At 39.5% G+C, this 24,386-nt stretch overlaps 2 protein-coding genes across 3 annotated transcripts in view; one reads left to right on the forward strand and one right to left on the reverse strand.

Moving 5' to 3' along the window:
- The window catches only part of ANO3 (anoctamin 3), a 208,379-nt gene that overhangs the window by 132,586 nt on the left and 51,407 nt on the right, over positions 1–24,386 (forward strand). For both annotated transcript variants that reach the window (XM_080642758.1, XM_080642759.1), the window contains one exon: positions 599–659. In XM_080642758.1, coding sequence (XP_080498884.1) covers positions 599–659 — 61 coding nt within the window. The remainder of the gene's footprint in view (positions 1–598; positions 660–24,386) is intronic.
- On the reverse strand, positions 2,072–7,549 carry MUC15 (mucin 15, cell surface associated; the record flags this gene model as incomplete). The annotated part of the gene is made up of 3 exons (XM_080640165.1): positions 2,072–2,232; positions 4,419–4,568; positions 6,880–7,549. The coding sequence occupies 3 exons, from the start codon at positions 7,547–7,549 to the stop codon at positions 2,072–2,074; spliced, it is 981 nt and encodes a 326-aa protein (XP_080496291.1).

The following is a 24,386-nucleotide window of genomic DNA, read 5'->3' on the forward strand; positions in this document are numbered from 1 at the left end:
AGGTAATGTCTGATTCAAAAACACTTGGACTATATCCTACTGTCAGTGATTTATGAAACTTCTGAAAAACAACTTAATGTGGAATTCATTACCTCCTATAGCCACTACTGGGCCATGGCCTTTCTAAAAGCTATCAGAGAGGAGGGATGGCATTGTGATACCATGCCCTTGAGAGTCTGCCTCACTAGTGGGATTCTGCATTTTGCAACTTTCCCAATCCTGGATGTTTTGCTAACAAGAAGTCCAACTAGGTATGCCTAAACTGAAAGGCTGACTTCTTACAGTTCACATTATAGCTTGACTCTCTGTGGTTCACAAATACTTCCTTGAGATGCTGGAACAATTTCTAAGCAAAAATGAAGATGGAGTCCAAAAGGAATAAAAGGGAAGAGAGAAGAAAAGGAAAAAATGCAGATCCTTTACCTCTTCCCAAGAGAAAAATTACATGAAATAGTTGCAGCAACCATGAAGTGATCTATATCTTATATTTACAAACTATAGAATAATGTGATTCCAAGGGGAAGGGTTTGCAATCACTGGATTGTTATAACCAACACTGTGCATTGTCTAATCATAGTTTTGTTTGTTTTCCATTAAGGTGACATACTTGTTTGATAATGGAGGGACAGTCTTCTTTGCTATTTTTATGGCAATATGGGGTAAGTAATTCTCCATTACTTCCTATCCCCCATTCTCTGAGTCTATTACTGTATTTCTTCATACACGCATTCACACACACACACACACACACACACACACACACACACCCCATGTATCAATTCAGCAAAGTCTATTGCTTTGTTTGTCCTTTTCACATATTCACTGCTTCATTTTGAATGTATTTCTTGATCTAATACTTTAATCCCTAAAGCCTTGAACTTTCCTATACTAAAGAGTTGTATTTTTTTTTTCCTGCCAGAAGCAGATAGTAATTAAAAACAAACTGAGGGGAAGGTCAATTGGGGAAAATAAAGGAGACATATGTGCTATTATTTGTAATACTTTAAACAATAATAAAAAAAATAAAAATGAAAAAAAAACTGAAACATGCCATAATCCAAGTTAAACTTTTTGAAACTGATGCTCAGAAATTTTTTTATTTGCTTAACATTTCGATTTATCTATTTTTAATCTCATTCATCATCTATTTAGAGATGCAGAATCTATTCCATATATAATTGATCAATAATGTCTAATACATAATAAATTATGTTCCTATCTAACATCTTAAAACTGTAAAAATTATGTACAGGTACAGGCTTTGGCTGACATTTTCAACAAGTTTCTCATTGAGTTTTAGATTACCCAGTTAATTGAGGCATAAAGTAAATCAGACAGGTTGGAATCCCCATCTTTTGAAGAAAAGCAATTACTTTCCTGGTTACAATCAGCTTTCCTAACAGCCCTGTTGAATGCAAAGTAATTGTCAACTTGACAGTTCAAGGGACTGACCATGTAAGTGCTAAGGCAGCAAAGTAAAATGTACTTAGAAGACAGGTCTCTCACTCCCATTCTCTACATTTCTCAGAAAAAGAATTTCTGTGCCATCTGTCTTTCTAGCTTTTAAGTCAAAAAATAAAAATAAAAAAATTTACTTCCAATGCTTCTTCAACACAATGTCAACTGTGATGCACGGCATTAAGGCTACAGGGGGAGCAGTAAAGAATCAATCCGTTGATTGATTTTTGGCCAAAACAAAGTATAAATGTACTTTTGGTTCTCTATGTTCATTGAAGGAGTTTTTAAATTAAATTACCAAGGAGGGCAATCAAGGTAAAATCTTTTAGTTTTATGTGATTCCACAAACATGTCTTACTAAGAAAAAAACAGACTAAAATACAAATGAAGGTTACTCCATATAAGCTCCAGCATAGCCAAAAATGGCAAGAAAAGAAACCCCTTGGATGACTTATCATCTCTTTATGTTTCTGCTACTAGGCTCAGGCTTTTACAGTTCTTCTTGGCACAAGCCACATGACAGTGATCTTGCTTCAGCTTTTGGAAAGTGGCTTGGTGAAAAGGCCAGGATGTAGGCAAACACTTGCCATCTGAAGCCCTTTTCCCCTTAGTTTTATATTGAGGTACGGAGTGCAGGTATGTCATCCATTGGAATACCATCACGTGCATTTTCTTGACCTGCTGGCATGGATGAATCATTCACAGTTGAGTTGTAATAACTAGCATTCCCAAAACTCACATCATAAGGTTCCGGTGCATTGTCTAATCGCAGAACTAAAAAAGTAACCAAAAAAAGGTATTTTATAAAAGGTATTTCAGTCACAGTCTGAAAGATGCATATGTGCTCAGGCATCTGCCAGACCTTAGGAACTGTTCTAGATGGGTAAGTACATCTGGCCTTTACATGGGCTTTTCAGATACTAGTTTTGAAATTTAAATGAGTAGATATTTTCAAGCCACATTTCTTTCTAAGACTAAGAGAACGATTTAATCTCCAGAATTTCCCTGCTGGTGGACCAAAACTAAAGGAATCAAGGGAGCAATCACAACAAACGTGTAGTAATACTTTGTATCAGGAAGTATAGACATATGTCTCATTGTGTTGGATCTCGTGATTTCAGTCTTATCAATTCGTTCAGAATTTTCACTTCTGGTGTGAAAAATACTTTTTTTAAAACAGTGAAGAGCATTAATTTTAAAATCAGTGCCATTATTCTAAACAGTGTCTCCATGTCTTTATGGTTGAGCCATTAAACATGGAGACAGGAGAAAACTATTTGTAAAAGCTTGTGTTTCCTGCTGATAGATCCAACTTATCATGTATTTGAGGTTTTAAGACTGATGATAAAGGATTATTTTCTTTTTCAACAGTCAGTTATTATTTCCTTAATGAGCTTGAACTTATTTTCAAAGAAAATAAGGAAGTACTTTTAAATACTGAAGCAGTGATTAACTACTGGTCAGGTTAGTAATCTAACTATTCAGTGAGGTATTTTCATATCCTAACAATTTCTTCAGCCATCTCTTCAGAAACTAGTCTCCCAGAAACCTGAGGGATTTGGGAGAAGGTCCCTAATCTGTCTTGAAAGGAGTAAAGTAGGTGGTATGATTATTTTCTTACTAGAGGCCCAGTGCACGAGATTTGTGCACTTGTGGGGGGGGGGAGCATCCCTCAGCCAGGCCTGCACCCCAAGCTGGCAGTCGGATATCCTTAGTGCTGCCCCTGAGGCAGGAGAGGCTCCCACCACCTCCGCTGTGCTCGCCATGAGCCTGGGGCTACTGGCTGAGCAGCGCTCCACCTATGGGAGCGCACTGACCACCAGGGGCAGCTTCTGCGTTGAGCGTCTGCCCCCTGGTGCTCAGTGCGTGTCATAGTGACCGGTCATTCTGCTGTTGGGTTGATTTGCATATTAGCCTTTTATTATATAGGATGCCTCAATCAAAATATATCGAATTATATCAAATTAATAGACTGAGCATTTTTACTGATGATTACAGTGATTACAGATAAAGAAAAAATTCTGAGGTTTTAAAAAAAAAGTTTGGAAACCCATGTTGTTCAAAATCATATCCTTTTATTTTGAAAAATGTCACTTTTTAAAATATGTATTGCTAGGAACCCATAGACAGAATTCAGTCAAATTTATAAGTGGTGGATTTGGTTCTGAAAAGGAGCATATGTCACTTATGATTTGAGGTTCTCAAAAATCAACAAGACTTTATCAATAGGACTCACTAGGGTCATTTTTTTTTTTTTTTATGGAAGCAAGAGTCCCTCCTATAAACCAGAAAACAGTTGTGATTTTTTTCCCCTGAAGTTTAAGAAAGGGAAGAATCAAGCATTCAAAGTGACTTCATTTGTGTTCTATTCATTGTGTTACTAAGGTCCTACTCAGTGCTTCATTCATAAGAGTTCAATTTTTTATTCATAGGTATTATGGTTCTTTTTCACCACATGAATTTACCAAATTAAGGTAAATTGTGACTTATGTAGACAAATATGCAACTCATTAGAAATCCTGTTTTAGAGACTCATTAAAATAATTAATATGAGGTTACTATATCTGTAAAACTTTTGAAGAGCTCCTATAAGAATATGTCTTTGCTCAAATTACTGCTACTAAACAACAACGACAATGGATGATTTTGCAATCACTTACTAACAAAACTGCCCATTTTTTCTTAATATCATACCATTATCTTCCAATTTTATAGATTTATTTTAGGTTCTTGGATTATTACTTAAAATCAATTGTTATGCAATGAGCAACAGTTTCAACAATTTTAAATTTTTTTCTTACATGCCCATTACTATTTGAGAAACAGAGAGTAGGTCAGAATAAATCTTTGGTCTGTTTCTATTGTATGAATCTCTGAACCCTGTCTAGACAATGTAATGACCATTAGCAATCCCCACTTAATGTAAGTTCTGAAGGTGAAGTTCCGAAAGTTGTTTTTACCTGGTTCGTTTCTATCATCATAAAGTCGCCGATGAGAAAATGAATTCGTTTTTCGTTTTCCACACAACAAGTAGCCAACAAGACTAAGCAAGGAAGCACCCAGAATAGCACCTAAAATGGCCCCAAATACTACTCCTGTATTTCTATTCTCTAGAGAGAAAAAAGAAAAAGGAATTTACAAACAAGAAATAGAAACAATTGTTCAAAGTACAGACATATATACATGTGTACCACAAAGAATACTTAACGTTTTTAAAAATATTAGATAATGCTGATTGTGTGTGTGTGTGTGTGTGTGTGTATTTTATAAAGTACTGAATATTTTGGATATATTGGCAAAATATATTTCCTGATAAGATCAAACCTTAAATATTGAATTATTTTGAATTACTTCTAAGTCCTAGTTTTATAACTATGCTCATTACTCATCAACACTAATAGTACTGAAATGCCATGAGTGTGCTCCATTAGGACATAATTTCTATGTTGAATGCTATATTACTTTTAATCAATTCTAAGTCTCTGATGAACTTTAATGGTAAAATGAACTTTGAGGTTGTTCCTATAATAATTTGAAAGTAAAAAGCTAATAGGAGTAAGTGGAGAATAGGAAATGAATCCACAAAGCTCCAAGTGAAAAGGCATTATAAGCAAAAATCAGAATAATGATCAAAGCAATATATTGTCAGTGCATTGCACATAGGAAACAGATGTGTAGGTCTGAGTTTAAGAGAACCCAAAATTTCACCCTATCATCCCCTTTACTAAATACTTTATTTGAAGACTATCATCAGTAAACTACTTACTGCTTCATGAACTCAAATTTAGTGTATTTTATTTTTAATGTTTTTTTTTTAATTTCTTGAGAAGCTTACTAATTAGGTAGGTATAGGGTCTTAAAGAATCTCTGGTTCTATATGAAACCCTATATATTTAAAAAATTAACCTTCACACTGGAAAGTTAACAAAATTATTACTAAAACAAAAATGAAGCAGTTACCTGGTAGGAATAAGTAATATGTACTCAATATGTATTTTAAGTCTAGAGAGACAAAAGTGATAGTATTTTTTAAGCAATATATTTCTGATGGTATATTAGAGTATGTATGAATGAAACTGATATGTTTAAATTAAAACTAGCCCGGCAGGTGTGACTCAGTGATTGAGTGTCTACCCATGAACCAGGAGGTCATGATTTAATTCCCTTTCAGGGTACATGCCCAGGTTTTGAGCTCAGTTCCCAATAGGGGGCATGCAGGAGGCAGCCGATCAATAATTCTCATCATTGATATTTCTATCCCTCTCTCCCTTTCCCTCTCTGAAATCAATTTTAAAAAAAACATTTAAAATTTGTTTAATTAAATTTATCATGAAAATATATGTACATATAATACATTGGTTGCAGAGCTATAGTAAAGCCTAGATTTCAGAATTTAAAACTTTTCCTGTTCACTGGCAACAACTTCAAATAGGAATAACAACTGCAAATAGGAATAGATAGATAGATAGATAGATAGATAGATAGATAGAATCTGTAAATAAGTTCTATTGGAAATTGGTGAGTTCATAGGGAGAAACTAGTATATTTTTAAGTTTCAGGGAAGCAGAAACATGGTTAGACCTGAAAAAATAAAATATAATGAATTTTCATTAAATATTAGCGATCTTTTTCACTTTATGTGTTAAAAGTTGATGTAATAATCCCTAAGAATGAAACATAAAACTGTCCCCATATTACAATTTTCTTGTGGTGGTCATTAAGTACTAAACTAAAAATTGAGGATTTCCTTTTGTTGAATTTATTTACTTTTTAAAAAAATATCAGTGTTCTATTTTCCTGTGATTATGTGGCATCTGATAACTTATAAATCCATTTACTTCAATTTTCAAAACCTACATTTATATATTTTTAAAGTTCAGTTGTACCGTATTCTTAAAAGCATATGAAATTTCAAGTAGTCTTTCTAAAATTCAGTAAAAAATGTTACACAGTATCTACAAACTGTATCACTACTTCAGTCTTTTCAGCCTACCCTACTTCTCATTTTGTCCCACTTACGTATATGCTGACTTAAGTTCTAAAATCCCTTCACTATTTCCAGTGAATATCATGGTTACCCTTAAAGGGAGAACCACCTGTGCTACTGTGATCGCCTCCTTTTCTTTAGTCATGGGGGTGGGGGCCTTTTCTCTGCCAAGGGCCATTTGGATATTTATAACATCATTCGAGGGCCATATAAAATTATTAACTTAAAAATTAGCCTGCTATATTTGGTCAAACATTTAATTAACTCCCCCTAATGCCTTCAGCAGGGCCAGACCAAATTTCCCAGGCCTTATACGGCCTGCTGACCGGACATTCCCTGCCCCTGCTAGTATTGCATAGTCTATAGTTGTAATCTGTATGATTTACATGGAGATTCTTTCACACCAAAGGAAAGTTAAATTTGTTTATATTTACCTTCTTGGGGATCTGATGTATTTGGAAAGATTTTTGAATTATTGGTGAATTTTAAGGTGGGCTGTAGAGTCATTTCCTGATAGGGGGTAAACCCCACAAAGCTATCATTAGTAATGTTAAGCCATCCATCTGGTTCCGTTGTCATGGGGTTTGTGGTGGTTAGTGCCGAGGGGAGGATGCTAACTGTAATGGAACTGTTGTCAGTTTTCATGGTATCATTGGCCAGGGACCCCACTGAGGATACAGCAGATGTAGCATTGGGAGGTGATGAGACAGACAGAGAATTTCCATCTGTTGCAGATGAGTTCTGAGGCAGTTTAGAAACAAGGCTGTGGATCAAGGTAGTGCTTTCAGAAAATACAGGTGTGGGTCTTGGACTCCTGGGGGAGTCTGTGGTCAAATTATCCACAAAATCTGTTGTTTCATCGCTTTTATTTGATGGATCCCAAAGAGAGGAATTTCTTGTCTTGGAATTGGAAGTTTCTCTATTTTCTTTGCCTAAGTTGAAATCTGCTCCACTTTTCCAAGGAACATACTCTTTTGCCATTTGTTTTAAGTCTTCTGCAATGTTTTGTGTTGTGTTTACTTCCAGACTTTCTTTCCCATGGCTTACAAATAATAGTAAACTAAACAAGGTTGAAAGCAATAGAGTTTGGGCTGAGGTCAACATTGTAGGCTTCTTTGGTATAGGGGAATCTGAAAGAAAATACAACCATTTGAATTATTAAATGAAAATCTACATTTTTAAGTGGCAAAAAATTTAGATACATAATGCTGAGATGATATCATACTCTCAATTCCAAAAGTTTGTTTTCTTTGAATTATGTACTAAAACTAGAATAACTGAGTTCTATATTCTGTATAACATTTTTTTTCTTCCTCTAAGGAAATGCCATGAAGAAACTTTGTCAGGCCAGATACTACTATTCCATTATTCCAAGGATTATTTAGCTTGGGCCAACTTAAAAATACACAGACACACACACACACACACACACACACACACACACACACACAGACACACACACTATATTGACTGCTAAGTAAAATTTTTAAAATATTTTTTTAATATTATAAATATAGTGTATGCAGAGCTGGTTGATTTCTTCTATTTAGGAAAACATCCTATCTAATAAAGAGGGAATATGTTAATTGACTGTCACACCCTCACAAGATGGTGGCACCCAAAGCCAATACAAAGGGAATATGCTAATTGGCTGTCACACCCTCACAAGATGGTGGCACCCACAGCCACAAGATGGTGGCAACCAGTCCCCTCAGCCCCGCCTCATCCAGCCTCAGTCCCCTAGTCCCCTCAGCGCCGCCTCATCCAGCCTCAGTCCTCCAGTCCCCTCAGCCCCACTTCACCCAGTCCCCACAGCATCCAGCCTCATCCAGCCTCAGTCCCCAGTCCCCTCAGCCCTGCCTCATCCAGCCGGAGTCCCCCAGTCCCCTCAGCCCCACCTCATCCAGCTAGAATCCCTTCTCCTGCAGGGGAAGGCAGTTGGGGGTGATCGGGCTGGCAGGGGAGCAGTTAGGCATCAATCAGGCTGGCAGGGGAGTGGTTAGGGGCTATCAGGCTGGCAGGCAGAGTGGTTAGGGGCAATCAGGCAGGCAGGCAGGTGAGTGGTTAGGAGCCAGCAGTCCTGGATTGTGAGAGGGATATCCGGCAGTCAGACATCTCCCAAGTGGTCCCAGATTGGAGAGAGTGCAGGCTGGGCTGAGGGACACCCCCCCACCTGTGCATGAGTTTTGTGCACTGGGCCTCTAGTGTTCTTTATAAAGATGTAATTTTGAATATTATGAAAATGATGTTACTGAATATACACTAAATGTACCACTTTAAAGTGAGTCAGTCAGGGACCCCACTTGAAAAGATTTTATTATACCTAATTTGAGTTATTTGAATTTGAAATTAATATGTTTTTCAAAATACTTTTTATGATGCCCTCCATTCTATTAATTTCAGATTAGGGAAATCAGAAAGACTTTTAGATTTTTGGATATTTTTTAAATTATATTTTCTTATTGTATCAATGAAGAATATGGTTGGGAGTATATGTGGAATAAATTACTTAGCTAGATAGTAGCAAAGTTGGGATTTGAAACCATAGTCCTGACCTCTAACCCAGGCACATAATTTTGCCTATAAGTGTGCAAGTGCTACAAATTCATAGCTAGCAGGATAGCTGGAGATGTTTTTGAAATTAGATTTATATTAAAATGCAGGAATCTGTCATAAATAATCTCTGAAAAACAATCATCATAACAAGCAATTGTTTTATCATCATCATCATCATCATAATTACACTGACTTCACATTGTTGTTCTAAATTGAATGATTTGACTAAATCATTTCAGATAATTAGAGCAATTTATAATCCCATTTTTAAACACTGGAAAAATAGGGCCTTCTACCTTAAGTACCTCTCAAACACACTAAACACTATCTGGCCTAAAATAAGCAGTTAATAGACATTAACTTCACTTCTTATTATCTATACTAATAAAAGGGTAATATGCTAATTAGAGTGGATAGACCAGACGTCTTCCAGACATCCTTCCAGACAAAGCCACTGTGGCAGGGATTGAAGAAGAGGTGGTTAGGGGCAATCAGGCAGGTAGGCAGAGGCGGTTAGGGGCGATCAGGCAGGCAGGCAGGTGAGTTAGGAACCAGCGGTCCCGGATTGCAATAGGGATGTCTGACTGCCAGTTTAGGCTTGATCCCTGCAGGTTCGGGCCTAAACAAGCAGTCGGACATCCCCTGAGGGGTCCTGGATTGGAGAGGGTGCAGGCCGGGCTGAGGGACTGCCCCCCCACCCATGCATGAATTTCATGCACCGGGCCTCTAGCCTATATATATAAAAGCCTAAGCAACCATTAGGACCAGAACAGCCAGTCGGCCAGTTGCTATGATGTACACTGACCACCAGAGGGCAGACACTCAATGCAGGAGCTGCCCCCTGGTGGTCAGTGCACTTCCACAGGGGGAGCACTGCTCAGCCAGAAGCCAGGCTCACGGCTGGCAAGCACAGCTGCAGTGGTGGGAGCCTCTCCCAACTCTGCGGCAGTGCTACCAAGCAGCAGTGACAGGGGCAGTGGGCCAGGATGAGCGCGAGCAGTGCGGCGCCGGCTCAGGCTCCTCCCTGGACGCCTGCCACTTGGCACACTGCTGCATTCCTGAGGGGTCATAGATTCTGAGAGGGTGCAGGCCAGGCTGAGGGACAACCCCCCCTCCCTGACCTCCCCGTGCATGAATCTGTGCACCGGGCCTCTAGTTAAAATATATTCTCTAAGTGTCTTGCACTGGACAGAGTTTATAATATCTCACTTGATCATCACAATGATCCCTTCAGACAAAAAGAATAGCTTGTATTAATTATCCCCATTTTGCAGATGAAGAAACTGAGGTTCAGAGTGGCTAGTAATGGAAGCTAGTAAATGAAAGAGGCAACAGTGAAAGGCAAGTCTACTGACTCCAACCTAATTAGCTGCTAAAATGAAAAGTGTTTTTCATTGAAACAATTATTATTTTATTTATTTATTTTCAAATATATTTTTATTTTTTCAGAGAGGAAGCGAGAGATAGAAATGTCAATGATGAGAGAATCATTTATCAGCTGCCTCCTGCATGCCCCACATTGGGGATCAAGCCTGCAACCTGGGCATATACGCTGAAAGGGAATCGAACTGTGACCTCCTGGTTCATAGGTCAACCCTCAAGTACTGAGCCATGCCAGCCAGGCAAAACAGTTATTCTTTTTAAAAAATTAGGCTATTTCTCCTTTTTAAAAAGTCTGAAAACTGATTTTATATTCTTTGAATTAAACCTCAGAGCTTATTTTTCACTAAAACTCTCCAAAATGACTGAGAAGAAAAAGGAAGAGGTGCTACTGCTATTATTTTGTTCCACTATTACCAGCTATTTTTTTAAAGCTCTCCCAGAAATTTTTTACAACTATTTTCAACCTTCATGATTTTTCAGTAGGATCTGAAGAGCTTCTAAGGTTATCTTTTGGTTTGGTCATCCTCCTTGCGTAATGATTTCTTGCATAGTGGTACAACTTAAATATACCTATAATACATCCTGCTATACCTTTTTCTTCAAAAGCTTTTAGCAAGAGGTCCATACTTGTGGATTCCTGAGGTTTTAGGATATTGCCCTATATTAATCACTTCAGAAAAACCTCTTTTAAGCAAGGCCAGCAGACATATACGAGCTTTCACAAGGGCGTTTCTTATACATGTCTCCAACCTAAACATCCATCACTAACAGAATGGTTAATCAATTGTGTAGATTCATGTGTGAAAATTAAACTAGAGCTACATACAGAAATAGGGGTGATTACCAGAAATATAATTCATAGCTGAAATGCCAGTTGTACTGGTGATTCTCTGTATATAAAGTTCAAAAATAGGCAACACTCTACAACGTTAGAAGTCCGGAAAGTGGTGACTGTGGAAAGGAAGTATTGGGTGGGCATGGAAAGGGCTTCTCTGTGCTCAGGATGCTCTGTTTCTTGACCTGATAGGGGCTACATGGGTGCCAGTATTTGTGATAATTCTGTTTATTTACATTTCATTTACTTCTTTGTCATTACCAAGAAAATGGATTTAGGTCCTAAAAATAACTGGAAACATATTGCTATTAAGCATTTATTATATCACATGTTTTGCATTTTTTTCTTTTAATTCTTATTAAAAACACAATGAGAAAGGGATTATTAATCCTATTTAACAGATGATTAAATGGTGCATAAAATGTAAATAATATGTCCAAGGACACACAACTAGGGACACAATAAAGAAATAGGGTTAGGCCCGGCTGGCATGGCTCAGTGGTTGAGCGTCGACCTATGAACCAGGAGGTCATGGTTTGATTCCCAGTCAGGGCACATATCTATGTTGTAGGCTTCATCCATAGTGTGGGGTGTGTAGGAGGCAGCCAATCAGTGGTCCTCTTTCACTATTTTTTAAAAATATATTTTTATTGATTTCAGAGAGGAAGGGAAAGGGAGAGAGAAAGAGAAACATCAGTGATGAGAGAGAATCATTGATTGGCTGCCTCCTGCATGCCCCCTATTGGGGATTGAGCCTGCAACCTGGGCATGTGCCCTTGACTGGAATCAGACCTGGGACTCTTCAGTCTGCAGGCTGAGCCTCTATCCACTGAGTCAAACCAGCTAGGATGGTCCTCTCTCATTATTGATGTTTCTATGTCTCCCTCTCCCCTCTTCTCTGAAATCAATACAAATATATTTTTTAAAAAAAAGAAATAGGGTTAGGATTCAAATCTTGGCATTAAAGCTAGTAATCACTCAACTATGTCAGGAAAGTTACAAAGGAATACAGAATTTGGTACTTAGCTGCTTGATAGAATTCTTCCCATCAACATTGTCTTAGCACAGCTTTTACAAATTTTATTTTAATCGGAGCAATTTATAATCCCATTTTTAAATACTAGAAAAATAGGGCCTTCTACCTTAAGTACCTCTCAAACATACTAAATACACTTTTATCCTAATTTAAGAAAATTTTAACAATTGTCTCTATGTGTTCTATATGGACACCTTTACCGTGTAGTTTACAGATTAGCATTAACAAAACAAGTGATTTCCCCCGGACCTATGTAAGCTCACCAACATTTCATTAAACTGATGCCTCACCTAGCACATTTAAAATGTTATTCCACTTAGTTTAAAAATACTCACATGGACCTTTTCAAAAACACCCTTCTCCTGTGAACTCTGTCAGGTTTGTGGCAAATGTTATATTTTTTTGTGTGTTTTTTTTGTGTGTGTGTGTTTTGTTATCTACTACTAGAGATCTGATTAGTTTATGGACTGTACTTGGCCTGTATTATTATTATGTATCATTATTATTATTGATTTGGGTTTTCTGTGCCTAAGCTTTCTGGTTATTTTATCTTCCTAATGAAGTGGTCACTAGAGGGGAAAAATATATCTTAGCTGTTCCTCTAACTTTCTCATAATGTTACACGAGGAACATGGCATTGAGTTTTCTTGTTCCCTTCCCATAATGAGAATCCACATATAGGAGTCAACAAAGTGAGTTTTGTTGTTCCTGTTTCCCTTTGCTTGTAACATTGAGCAGCCTAGAGGATCTCACTGCCCTTCACCCAGCTTTCGATTGCAATGTGAAAACCTAAGATATGAATACCCCAAATGGGCTAAGCATTCTGTTATTGCCTATAATTTATCTCCAGGGAAAAGAAAGGGCAGAGAAGGATAAGACAGAATGCTGTAGCCCTGGCCGGCTTGGCTCAGTGGATAGAGCATCGGCCTGCGGACTGAAGGGTCCCAGGTTCGATTCCAGCCAAGGGCACATGCCTGGGTTGTGGGTTCGATCCCCAGTGGGGGGCGTGCAAGAGGCAGCTGATCAATGATTCTCTCTCATCATTGATGTTTCTATCTCTCTCTCCTTCTCCCTTCCTCTCTGAAATCAATAAAGAATTATATTTTTTAAAAAAAGAAAGAATGCTGTAAATACTATTTGCAGTTTATTCCTAAATTAATACCAGTGTGGGTAAGGCTTTTGTGAATATTGATTTATTCATGTTGTCCAAGCATGGCAATGGGGGACAACTTTGCTTCTGTTCCCTGGCTTCTAAGAGAACCACGTTATAACTCTTCCTCGGGTCCCTTCATCTTAAAGGGATAGAAGCAGCCAGGAATTGAATCTTAGCCCCAGACTTTTGCTGGAGCAAAGACTAAGCAATTTTATTTACGTTCAATCTATTCTGAATTGAATAAGCGTGTTGTAAGCAGCAAAAGCTAATGGAGGTGGTACAGGAACTCCAGAAGGCAATGAAGTAAAAGTTTACTCTTTCTCTTTGCACTTTCCTCTCTACTTGTCTCCATCTCTAGAATTCAGATACAGGATTTTGCATACTTGTTATGTAAAATTAAGTTATGACTGATGATGGATGGCATGCTTGTGTGTGCTCAAGTTCATCTGTCAACCAGGTGCAGTGTAGAGGGAGACAGAAGGTGGAATGAAAGAAAAGTGAAGTTGTCATGGAAGAGAAATTAGAAATTCAGGACAACCAACCAGATAGCATCATTCACTCTCCTGTTCTTTGCCCCTTTTTGCCCCTAGGTGGGAATTCCCAAGAGGAATTTTGAGGGTGTAACATAGGAACAAAGCTGAGATCATTACAAACACACACAAAAAAACCTTCTAAGATTAGAATTATCAATCATAAAGGAAACAGAAAAAGAATTTTCATCCACTTTGCCATAGCTTAAACACAGATTCTAATCCTTTCTATATATATTGAAATGTTTGTGTTATTTCTAGTATTTGATAACTTATAAAATATACTTTCAGAGAGTGTGAGTTTCACTGTTTTTGAAATAATTCCTTTACAGGAGAAAAAGAACACTATTTTCTTCCTTTCTCTGGTGCTGGCACTCAAAAGTAGTTTCACATTACTACTTTGCATGGAGGGCTGCAGGGGGTGATGAGAGAAAGAGAGAAAGCAACTGTGGCCATTAAGGGAGGCAAATTCACACTCTCTGTACATAATTTTGCTTCTCCTTCAATGCAGAAAGTCATTATTCTGCCCAGCGTCCCTGTTCTGAGTCATACCCATTTTATACCAAAGCTTTGGAAGTAAGGAAGTATCCTGCTTTGTGTCAGGTAATCAACCCTGGCAACGGAAGAGAAATGACAGTCTTTTTAAACTCAATCAAATACAGAAATTTTAAATAAAAGCGTTAGTTCAGGTGCACTGAGGGGATAATATAAAAACATGTTTTTGTAGTGAAATAACTGAAGAGTATTTACTGTGCTACTTCTCTCTCAGTTGCTCTTGATCACATCTAGTTATAGCTTTCAGGCTACAAAGTAAGACAGATGGGTTTTGTTTGTCCTTGTCATGGGAAACTCAGTCTGACATGTAGCCAGTGTCCCCAGGCAAACCTTGAGTGTCACTATTGAGTGGCTTTTCCAATCTTGGGCAGTATTTTACTTTCCTTACGTGAAAGAGCCACAATAAATGAGGACATAAGAAATGATGCCTCTATATATGCCTCTTTTATGAAGGGTGAGAAGACTGAACTAAGCATAAAGTAGGACTGTACCTGAGAACTATAGGCACATCACTGCTTTTATTTGCTTTAAAAGAAAAGGGGGAAAAAGAAGAAAAGAAAAAAAACACACAAACAAGTTTCAGACGTTTGTGAACATTATCTCATTTAAACCATGGTATGCACAAATGCAGAAAAAACATATAGGCTGTCATACTCCCTGCTAACTTGGGTGTTCTCAGTCATAAACGTCAATACTGAAATAATTAGGTAAAAAAGTATCATGCCTAGAAAGAAAGAATGATCATGTCTCCAAAAGAAATATTCTGGACCCAGATTCTCAAGCACGGGCTTCGCAGCCTTCTGTTACGTTTCACTGTCTAGAGAAACAGCCTCTATGCATCAAATAGAAGGTGGGTGAACCGTAAACCGACATCTCACTTAGGAACCTTACATAGCTACAACTGAAACCAATTTTAAGAAACTGTATTTACGTCTTTCTTCCCTGGGATGCCTTCTGTAGCAACTGACTTGGCCTTTCTATCTCCAGTGAGTGGTGGACATGTGTACCCACCACGCTAAGTAAAAGTACATACACAATATTTTGCCAGTCTTTAAAGAAAATCTTGGGGAATGTAATTCATTGTATTAGATAATTGTTGTTTTAACCATCATATTCTAACACTTTAGCAACAACCTTGAAGCCCAACTGCATAATTTAAATCTAAATATTCAATTTCTATTCCTGCTACAATTTCCACTTTAAATGTTTTAAAACTTTTACTAAGATATGACCTGAAGACTCTCCTAGTCATGTATGTTTTAAGTAATGTTTTCATTTTGCTCTTCAGTTGGTTTTGTCATCTAGCAAGTTTGGCAGTAATTCTTAAAGTTAACTAACTTGACAGTGCAAATGCTCATTTTGAAGGTAATTACTAAATGAAATAGCTACCTGTCTTTACAAAGGTCTTTGTAGCTACTTCTCCCAGACTGTTCTGACAAAAGTTGAGCTCATTTTTATTCTCTTTGGAAAATCAATGAAAGAGAGAGGGGCAGACAGACAGACACGGGGTTGGGGGAGGGAGGGGTTCTGTGTAACCCAGCACCCAGCACAAACTTACCTTCAAGTCTAGGAGGTGTTTACAAACAGGAACTGAAATGTCACAGCTGTCCTGGCTAAAATGAGTCTGCCGTGCATTAGAGAACGCAGATGGGTTAAGTGTGGCGCCGTCCCACTAAGCAGGAGGGTGCCAGAGAAACAAAATTAGGAGGAGCTGGCTGTATCTTGCTTGTGTAATGCAGCACCCAAGAACCTGACTGACCTGCTTCTCAGCTGTCAGCATGAAGATACCACCTCCATTCAGGCCTTAAAAAAAAAAATAAGTCCAACCCTCCAGCTTTCATAGGTTGGTTGTTTTGATTTCAGGGCAGGCTAGTTGTCTTAAGCGGTGGCAAAACAAGGGGCATTTATTTCTAGCCCTAAGTGAAAAAAGGACAAAGACTTTGGTAACGTCCCTGGTGTATCAGGAATTTCTGACCCATGCTGGGTTCCCACTTTGCAGGTGAGGAAACCAAAAGGAGTCACACCCTACACCTGTTGCTGTGTGTTGGCTGCATGTCGTTCTCTTGACTCAGAAACAAATCTTTCTTTCCCATGGAAGGATGTTTTATTTGTGAACTTAAAACCTGAGTGGAGAAAACGCAGTGGGCTCAGCAGCAAGGAGCCTGGTCTGCAGTGCCGTCAGATCAGTTTTAGAGAGAGTTACACTTCACACAAAGTGAATTGATGTGTACTGGGATCCTTTTGAAAGCTGTAAGCTTTAAGTTAGAAATAATCACCAGAACTGAGATGGGGTTTGTTGCTGACTTTCAGAAGTCTGGCGAGTACCTGAGCCAGTCTCAAAATGGCCACATGATCCTGAGTAATCCTGGGAGCTTTCTCGGTTAAGTGGTTTCCATCCTGTGTTCTCTCTGCTTTTACTCTCAATTCAGAAGCTGGAGAGTTTCAGAAGTGCCCAGGTAATGCTTGATTAAATACGAGAGTTGAATAACAACCTGGCACACTTCCTTCACTTCCTTTCAAGGCTTATGAAAGGGAGAAGAGTGAAACTGCGCTTTCTGGGATATTCTGCACATCAATATTTGGGGGCTGGCGCCAAGGTCTGTTCAACTCAGTATGCCTGAGGTTCATGCTTAGTTTCTGTTGTGCAAGGAGATAGGTTTCCAGTTGCTGAGAGAGAAAATGAAACTTTAGCTAAGGTCCAGGAGCTTCGAGTTGAATGCAAAGAATCTGCCCAGTTAATTGGCCCCAGGAAAGAACAAGGTAATTCTATAGTTTTCAATTTTCTGAAGCCCAAAGGCCCTTTTAGAGTTTGATTATAAATTAAGCCAACCCCTAAAAAAAATGTTCACTCAAAGGATATTTAAGCTGTAACTGCACTGGTATGAATAAAAGCAAATTAAATTTAATCAAACAGCTGGTTACTAAGCAATGGCTTAATAGAATTCAATTGGTTCTTTTCAGATCAGTCAGTTACTAGGAAAAAAATTCAACTGAAAACATATTTTGTGTCCGTACTTAAAGAACCAAACATGACGTGGCAGGATTGGGTGTGCCACCCCCTTAGGAGTTTTCCCAGGTACATATATGAATATCATTACCATTTTCTGACTTGACCATTAATTATGGCCTATACTAAACATAGAAATTACAAAGCAATTTTGCTAGAGTTTTCTGCCTTCACTGCCCTATGGCCTCAGAATCCTTTTCATCATTGCCCTCCTGACAATCATAACCAAATGATTAGAACTGACCCTAGAGATAGACCCCATTTACCCTGCTGTTATGAGCATACTGGAAGAAAGTTAAAAATGCAAACTATGGGTAAATTTAATGCCTTAGTTATTACTTTGCTCATTTAGTTGTAATCAGAAACCTTTTTGAAATCACCTAAGTTGAAGTTAAAAAGTATTTTCTTAGCAAGCAAACAAGTCTCACTTCGATACATTTCCAGATACATACCATGTTCTAGGAAAACTATTCCCATGTTGGATCTTGTTTTGACAGATTAACACAAGCAGCTGAGATGACATGTAGTGGAATGCTTACATATTTTCTTTTGTCATTACCTTCTGTGGTGCTTTACATCTGGCACTCACCAGCTGCTTCACACCCATTAATTAAGTCTCACAATACATATTGGAAGAAGAAACACCTTCTCTTTGTCTGAAATGGTGGAACCACTCGCAAGTGGACTTTCCAGAACATGAAACACATATTGTCACTGATGGGTCTGAAAATAGAACCAGAGTAGTTTGGGATCATGTCTCAAAATCAAAACATTGTTCTATATTTAAGATGGTATTTATTTTTATTTTTATTTTTTTAAATCCTGTAGTATAGTATGCCTGATGCTGATGTCATACACAGGGAATCTGTTTCCATAGATCAAATTCATTAATAGCATGTGATGAGTTTGAAACAGAATATAAACTAAATTCATATTTTTTTATCTATATTGGAGCATGGACCCTAAGTAACAAAGACATATTTGATTAATAAAAAATAAATAACAATGGTTATATATTTTATGATATTCATTATAAATACAATGGAAATTGATGACTAGAAAATTTCTTTAGGGATGATAATAGTTGTTTCAGTATTCTGTGTGAAGAGAAATAGAGGGGTCATTCTCACCTAATAGTTGTTCAACAAACAAGCTTATATTTTTCCTATTAAGTCACATGGTGTTATAATATGGTCTTCTTCATTTGACTAACTTTATGAAAAAGTTAAAAACTCCATTTTTACCACTAAAAGCTTTCTAAATCTATGCCCTTTATTAAGTAGACGTTGTCATATAGAATATACATATATTCATGGGTACAAATGGGGAGCTAAAGAAATCTTGTAAATCTGCTAAATCCCATACAAACTTTAATTCAGCCATGGTTCAAGGAAGTGAATGACATAATTATAGCAAAACCTATTGCATTCCTATCAACACATTTATATCAACATGTTTTCTTAGTAAATGTCTTCATAAATACAATGAACTAGAATAGAATTGATGCTGAAACCTATCTCATTGGAATAAGAACTAAAAGGTATCCAAAGATACCTGAATTAATTGAAAAACAAACATGATATCCTTAAGAGATATTTTTATAATAAAATCTTAGATTTTATGTTTAATATTTATTAAATTTTAGAATAAATTATATTGTTTTATTATTAACTAGAGGCCCGGTGCACAAAATTCGTGCATTGTGAGGGTGTCCCTCAGCCCAGCCTGCACCCTCTCCAATCTGGGACCCCTTGGGGGATGTCTGATTGCCAGTTTAGGCCCGATCCCTGCTGGCCTGATTGACACCTAACTGCTCCCCTGCTGGCTTGATCACCCCCAACTGCCCTCTCCCATGCTAGCCCGATCGCCCCCAACTGCCCTCTCCTGCCAGCCTGGTCATCCCCAACTGCCCTCCCCTTCAGGCCTGGTTGCCCCCAACTGCCCTCCCCTGCCAGCCTGATCTCACCCCCAACTGCCTTTCCCTGCCGGCCTGGTTGCCCCCAACTGCCCTCCCCTGATGGCCAACTTGTGGTGGCCATCTTGTGGCAGCCATCTTGTGATGACATGGGGTGGCCATCTTGTGATGATGTGAGGAAGTCACATGAGGGCGTGATGCCACCTAGGCTTTTATTATATTGGATTTTAATGATAAGTATATCCAAATTGTTTTTTAAAGAGCCTCATGTACACAAGAGATTTAAAAAATAATTTTAATCTCTATAGTCTTTGTTTCAGAGAAGTATGACAAGATAATCAGTAAGCACTTTTAGACATAAATATAAAGGACTAGAGGCCCAGTGCATGGATTCTTGTACCAGTGGGGTCCCTTGGCCTGGCCTGTGGGGATTGGGCCGAAACCAGCTCTCTGACATCTCCTGAGCAGACCTGGATTGTGAGAGGGCAATTCTCAGGTGACACACCCCGGAATTGGACACCATTCTCTCTGGTTCTTGGTGTGTCACCCGAGAACCACTGCTGCCAAGTGACCGCAGCTCAGCAGTTCCTGCATTGAGCATCTGCCCCCTCTTGGTCAGTGCGTGTCATAGCTACTGACCGGTTGGCTGGTCACTTAGGCTTCTATATATATAGACTAGAGGCCCGGTGCACAAAATTTCTGCACTTGGGGGGAGCCCTCAGCCTGGCCTTTGCCCTCTTGCAGTCTGGGAGCCCTTGGGGGATGTCTGACTGATGGCTTAGGCCTGCTCCCCAGGTCTAAGCTGTCAGTTGGACATCGTTCACGCTGCCACAGAGACTGGAGAGGCTCCCACCACTGCCGCTGTGCTTGCCAGATGTGAGCCTGGCTTCTGGCTGAGCGGTGCTCCCCCTGTGGGAGCTCACCGACCACCAGGGGGCAGCTCCTGCCTTAAGCATCTGCCTCCTGGTGGTCAGTGCACATCATAGTGACTGGTTGTTCTGCCATCAGGCCAAAACCAGCTCTCTGACATTCCTAAGGGGTCCCAGTTGCGAGAGGGTGCAGGCCAGGCCAAGGGATCCTATAAGTGCATGATCAGGGCCGGGGAGGGACATGGAAGGTTGGCCAGCTGGGGAGGGACCATGGGAGGGCTCCAGCATATGTCTGGCCCATCTCGCTCAGTCCAGATCAGCCGGACCCCAGCAGCAAGCTAACCTACCAGTCAGAGCGTCTGCCCCCTGGTGATCAGTGTACATCATAGCAAGTGGTTAAGCAGCCTTATCATATCATTAACATATTACACTTTGATTGGTTGAACGGCCAACTGGACGACCAGACACTTAGCATATTAGGCTTTTATTATATAGGATAGTATTCTGAGGTAGAAATAGAATGGAAATAAATTTAAAGGCTTATCTTATCTCTTTCCCCTGCATTAATTTCCCCACAGCACTTAACTGCCAGGTGGCATACTCTCTTTCTTATTTTGTTATTTATTGTTCCTGTACTAGAAAGCTCATGAAAGCAAGCATTTTCTGCCTGTTTTCTTCATTACTTTATCCACAGAGCTAGAATAATTCCTGGCAAAGACTAAATGCTCAATAAATGTATAAATGAATGAATAAATGAGTGAATTTATATATCAACAAATAAATACATTTAACAATAATAACCAAAAAATAATAAGAATATACCAAGGATAAGACATCTGCTAGCTCACTTTTCTTCTACCTAGAATATTCTTCTAATTTTTGGCTCATGCAGATCTGAAAGCTGCCTTTTTTATTTTATTTATTTATTTACTTTACTTAAAGCTATTCCTTGGACATATTTATATGACCAGTTTTCTTTAGCAGGTGATAAGAGAGGGAAGCTAGTTGATAAGAAGAGCTGAATTTAGCTGGAGATGCATAAATCTTTTTTTTTTTTTTTTAGCAGGTGAAAATAAGAGGCAATAGACACAAGTACAGATAAGTGGGTAGATATAGTTTGGGTATATTTCTTTTGCTTTATTTTTAATGAGATAGATAGCAAAATTGCAACTGAGAGTGAGAGGATTGTAGGTGCTGGATGTTAAGAGATAAGAGAAAGGATGACATCATGGAAGACTCAGGATCCACTCAAATCAGTTTAAAATAAGACCAGTCATGCCCTAACCAGTTTGGCTCAGTGGATAGAGCGTTGGACTGCAGACCAAAGGGTCCCAGGTTTGATTACAGTCAGGGTGATAAGGTAATTGGATATTATGTGTGTAGGAGCAGGGGGTGTAGTTATTGATCAAAAGTATGCCAGAGAATTACATGAGTGATGTATAGTAGGAGAAACTAACTTTGAGGGTAGAAATCAAAGAACTGAGAAGCCAAGGTCCTAGAAAGATTACCTGCATATTATCATAATTGCCAAGAATTATTTTGTGAGCCATGTTGGTAACAGTTGCAGTAAGTCAACAGTTTAAAAATCTTCAGAAAAGTTTTGGGAAGTGTCCCCAGAAAGTATTAGATGACTTCCACAAAAAGAGATAGTAAGAAGTATGGATTCATAGTCTGAACTCAAATCTCTGAATCTTGAAGGAGGAGAGAGAAAAATGATCTTGAAGTATCAATGAGGAACCAGAAATTCACTACCTCATCTTCAGTACCTATTAGTGTGGGAGACAAATAGCCACCAGCTAAGAATGCCACGTGGAAAGTGGGGTTTCAGGAGCATCTCAGGTTTCAGTTAGAGCAAAAAGGTGAGGGGACAAAAAAGACTTTGCTATTGATGACTGAGTAAAAGAGGACATAGTGAAAGTATCTCAAAGTGTTGGAAGGAGTGGGGATGTTCACAGAGGCAAACCCCATTTCCCTAGAATTAGAGGATTAAAATCTGAGGGGTAAGGGATGATGTGAAAATTTTGGTCTTCTTGAGGTAGCTGATATGAGTACAGTTGAAGAGCACAGTGATTTAATATTGGTGGATCCAAGTGTGAGTGAGACAGGACATAAAGGTGTGTGTAGGATATGGGTACGGGGACATCTTGCCAAGATGGAGAGTTCTGGGTTTCCTCTGGGTTCCTGCACAGATGAGTTCTGAAGTGAAGCCTTTTATTCCTATCACCCAAGTAGCAGCAAATAATATTGCTCTCTTTAGCAAAGACAAGATATTCTGTTGTGTGGGAATTACACATGACTGATTCATTCCTGGATGATGGAGTACACTGTTACATGTTTCCTTATTCTAGAACCCTAACTTAGTTACAGAGTATAACCTCTTTAGATTATGGTTGACCAATTTATCAATTATGTAATCAGTTTTATATGGGCTTAAGTTAAAGATACAACCAGGCATAAATCCTCCTATCTAATAAAAGAGCAATATTCAAATTGACCGTACCTTCTCTACATGCCCACCAGCCACGCCCACCAGCCAATCAGGAGGGAATATGCAAATAAACCCAACCAACATGGCTGCAGCCACAGAGAGCAGGAGGGAGGCTTGGGTTTCCCTGGCAATGGAGGAAGCCAAGCTTTCCGCCTGCCCTTGCCGGCCCAGGCCTCCACTCAATGCTACAAAGTTTCAATTATAGGAGATAAATAAATTCCAACAGAAATGGCGGCAGCCACGAAGCTGGAGAGAGCAGGAGGCTAGGGTTGCCCGCAGTGATGGAGGAAGCCAAGCTTCTGCAACCCTGGCCTGCTTTGGCCTCCTCTTAAGGCTACAAAGTTTCAATTATAGAAGATACATAAATCCCAATAGAAATGGCTGCCACCGCAGAGCGAACAGAAGTCTTGGCTCCACTCCAAGCTACGAAGTTCAATTGTAGAAGATAAATAAACCCCAGATCCCAGGGCCTTCGCTTGGGTCGCCGGGGGGCATGGCAGGCCTGCAAACCACCACTGGCCCCTCGCCCAGGCTGCGTCACACCCCAAGGGAACCCCCACCCTGATCCGGGACACTCTTCAGGGCAAACCAGCTGGCCCCCACCCATGCACCAGGCCTCTATCCTATCTAATAAAAGAGTAATATGTAGATTGACCATCACTCCAACACACAAGATGGCTGCCCCCATGTGGTCAAAGATCCTGCCCCCATGTGGACACAAGATGGCCACCACAAGATGGCCAGCAGGGGAGGGCAGTTGGGAGGAACCAGGCCTGCAAGGGAGGGCAGTTGTGAGCGATCAGGCCAGCAAGGGAGGGCAGTTGGGAGGGATGAGGCCTGCAAAGGAGGGCAGTTGGGGGCGATCAAGCCTCCTGGGGAGGGCAGTTAGGGGTGACCCGACTGGCAGAGGAGGGAAGTTAGGGGTGACCAGACCTGCAGGGGAAGGCAGTTAGGGGCAAACAGGCTGGCAGGGGAGCAGTTAGGCATCAATCAGGCTGTCAGGGGAGTGGTTAGGGGGTGATCAGGCTGGTAGGCAGAAGCAGTTAGGGGCAATCAGGAAGGCAAGCGGGCGAGCAGTTGGGAGCCAGCAGTCCTGGATTGTGAGAGGGATGTCCGACTGCCTGTCCCACTGGGATCAGGCCTAAATGGGCAATTGGACATCCCTCAAGGGGTCCCAGATTGGAGAGGGTGCAGGCTGGGCTAAGGGACACCCCTCTCCCCCGTACATGAATTTCGTGCACCGGGCCTCTAGTATAATATAAAGATGACAAAAACTAGCAGATTGATAATATTATAACTTATTTTGCCACCATTAAGAAAAAATCCAAGTGATTTATTAATGTTTTCTAAAAATATATATTAAGTCAGATTATTAGAAAATTCTAGAATCTCTAATTTGTTTCTTTCTGGTTAGAAAGTTATAATAGTTAAACAACAACCTCAGCAGCAAGAGTGCACAGAGTTGATTTGCTAATTGTTTACTGCACTGAGCCATGACCTGGAGAGGGGCAGAGTGAGGGGAGGGTGAATGAAATGCCTATGCTAGGTCTCTCCACTCTGAAGAATCTGGATTTGTTCCTTGGTTCAAAATCTGGGGCAGAGAAAAAGAAAACT

Source organism: Plecotus auritus (assembly GCF_963455305.1).
Source record: "Plecotus auritus genome assembly, chromosome: 9".
NCBI lineage: Eukaryota > Metazoa > Chordata > Mammalia > Chiroptera > Vespertilionidae > Plecotus > Plecotus auritus.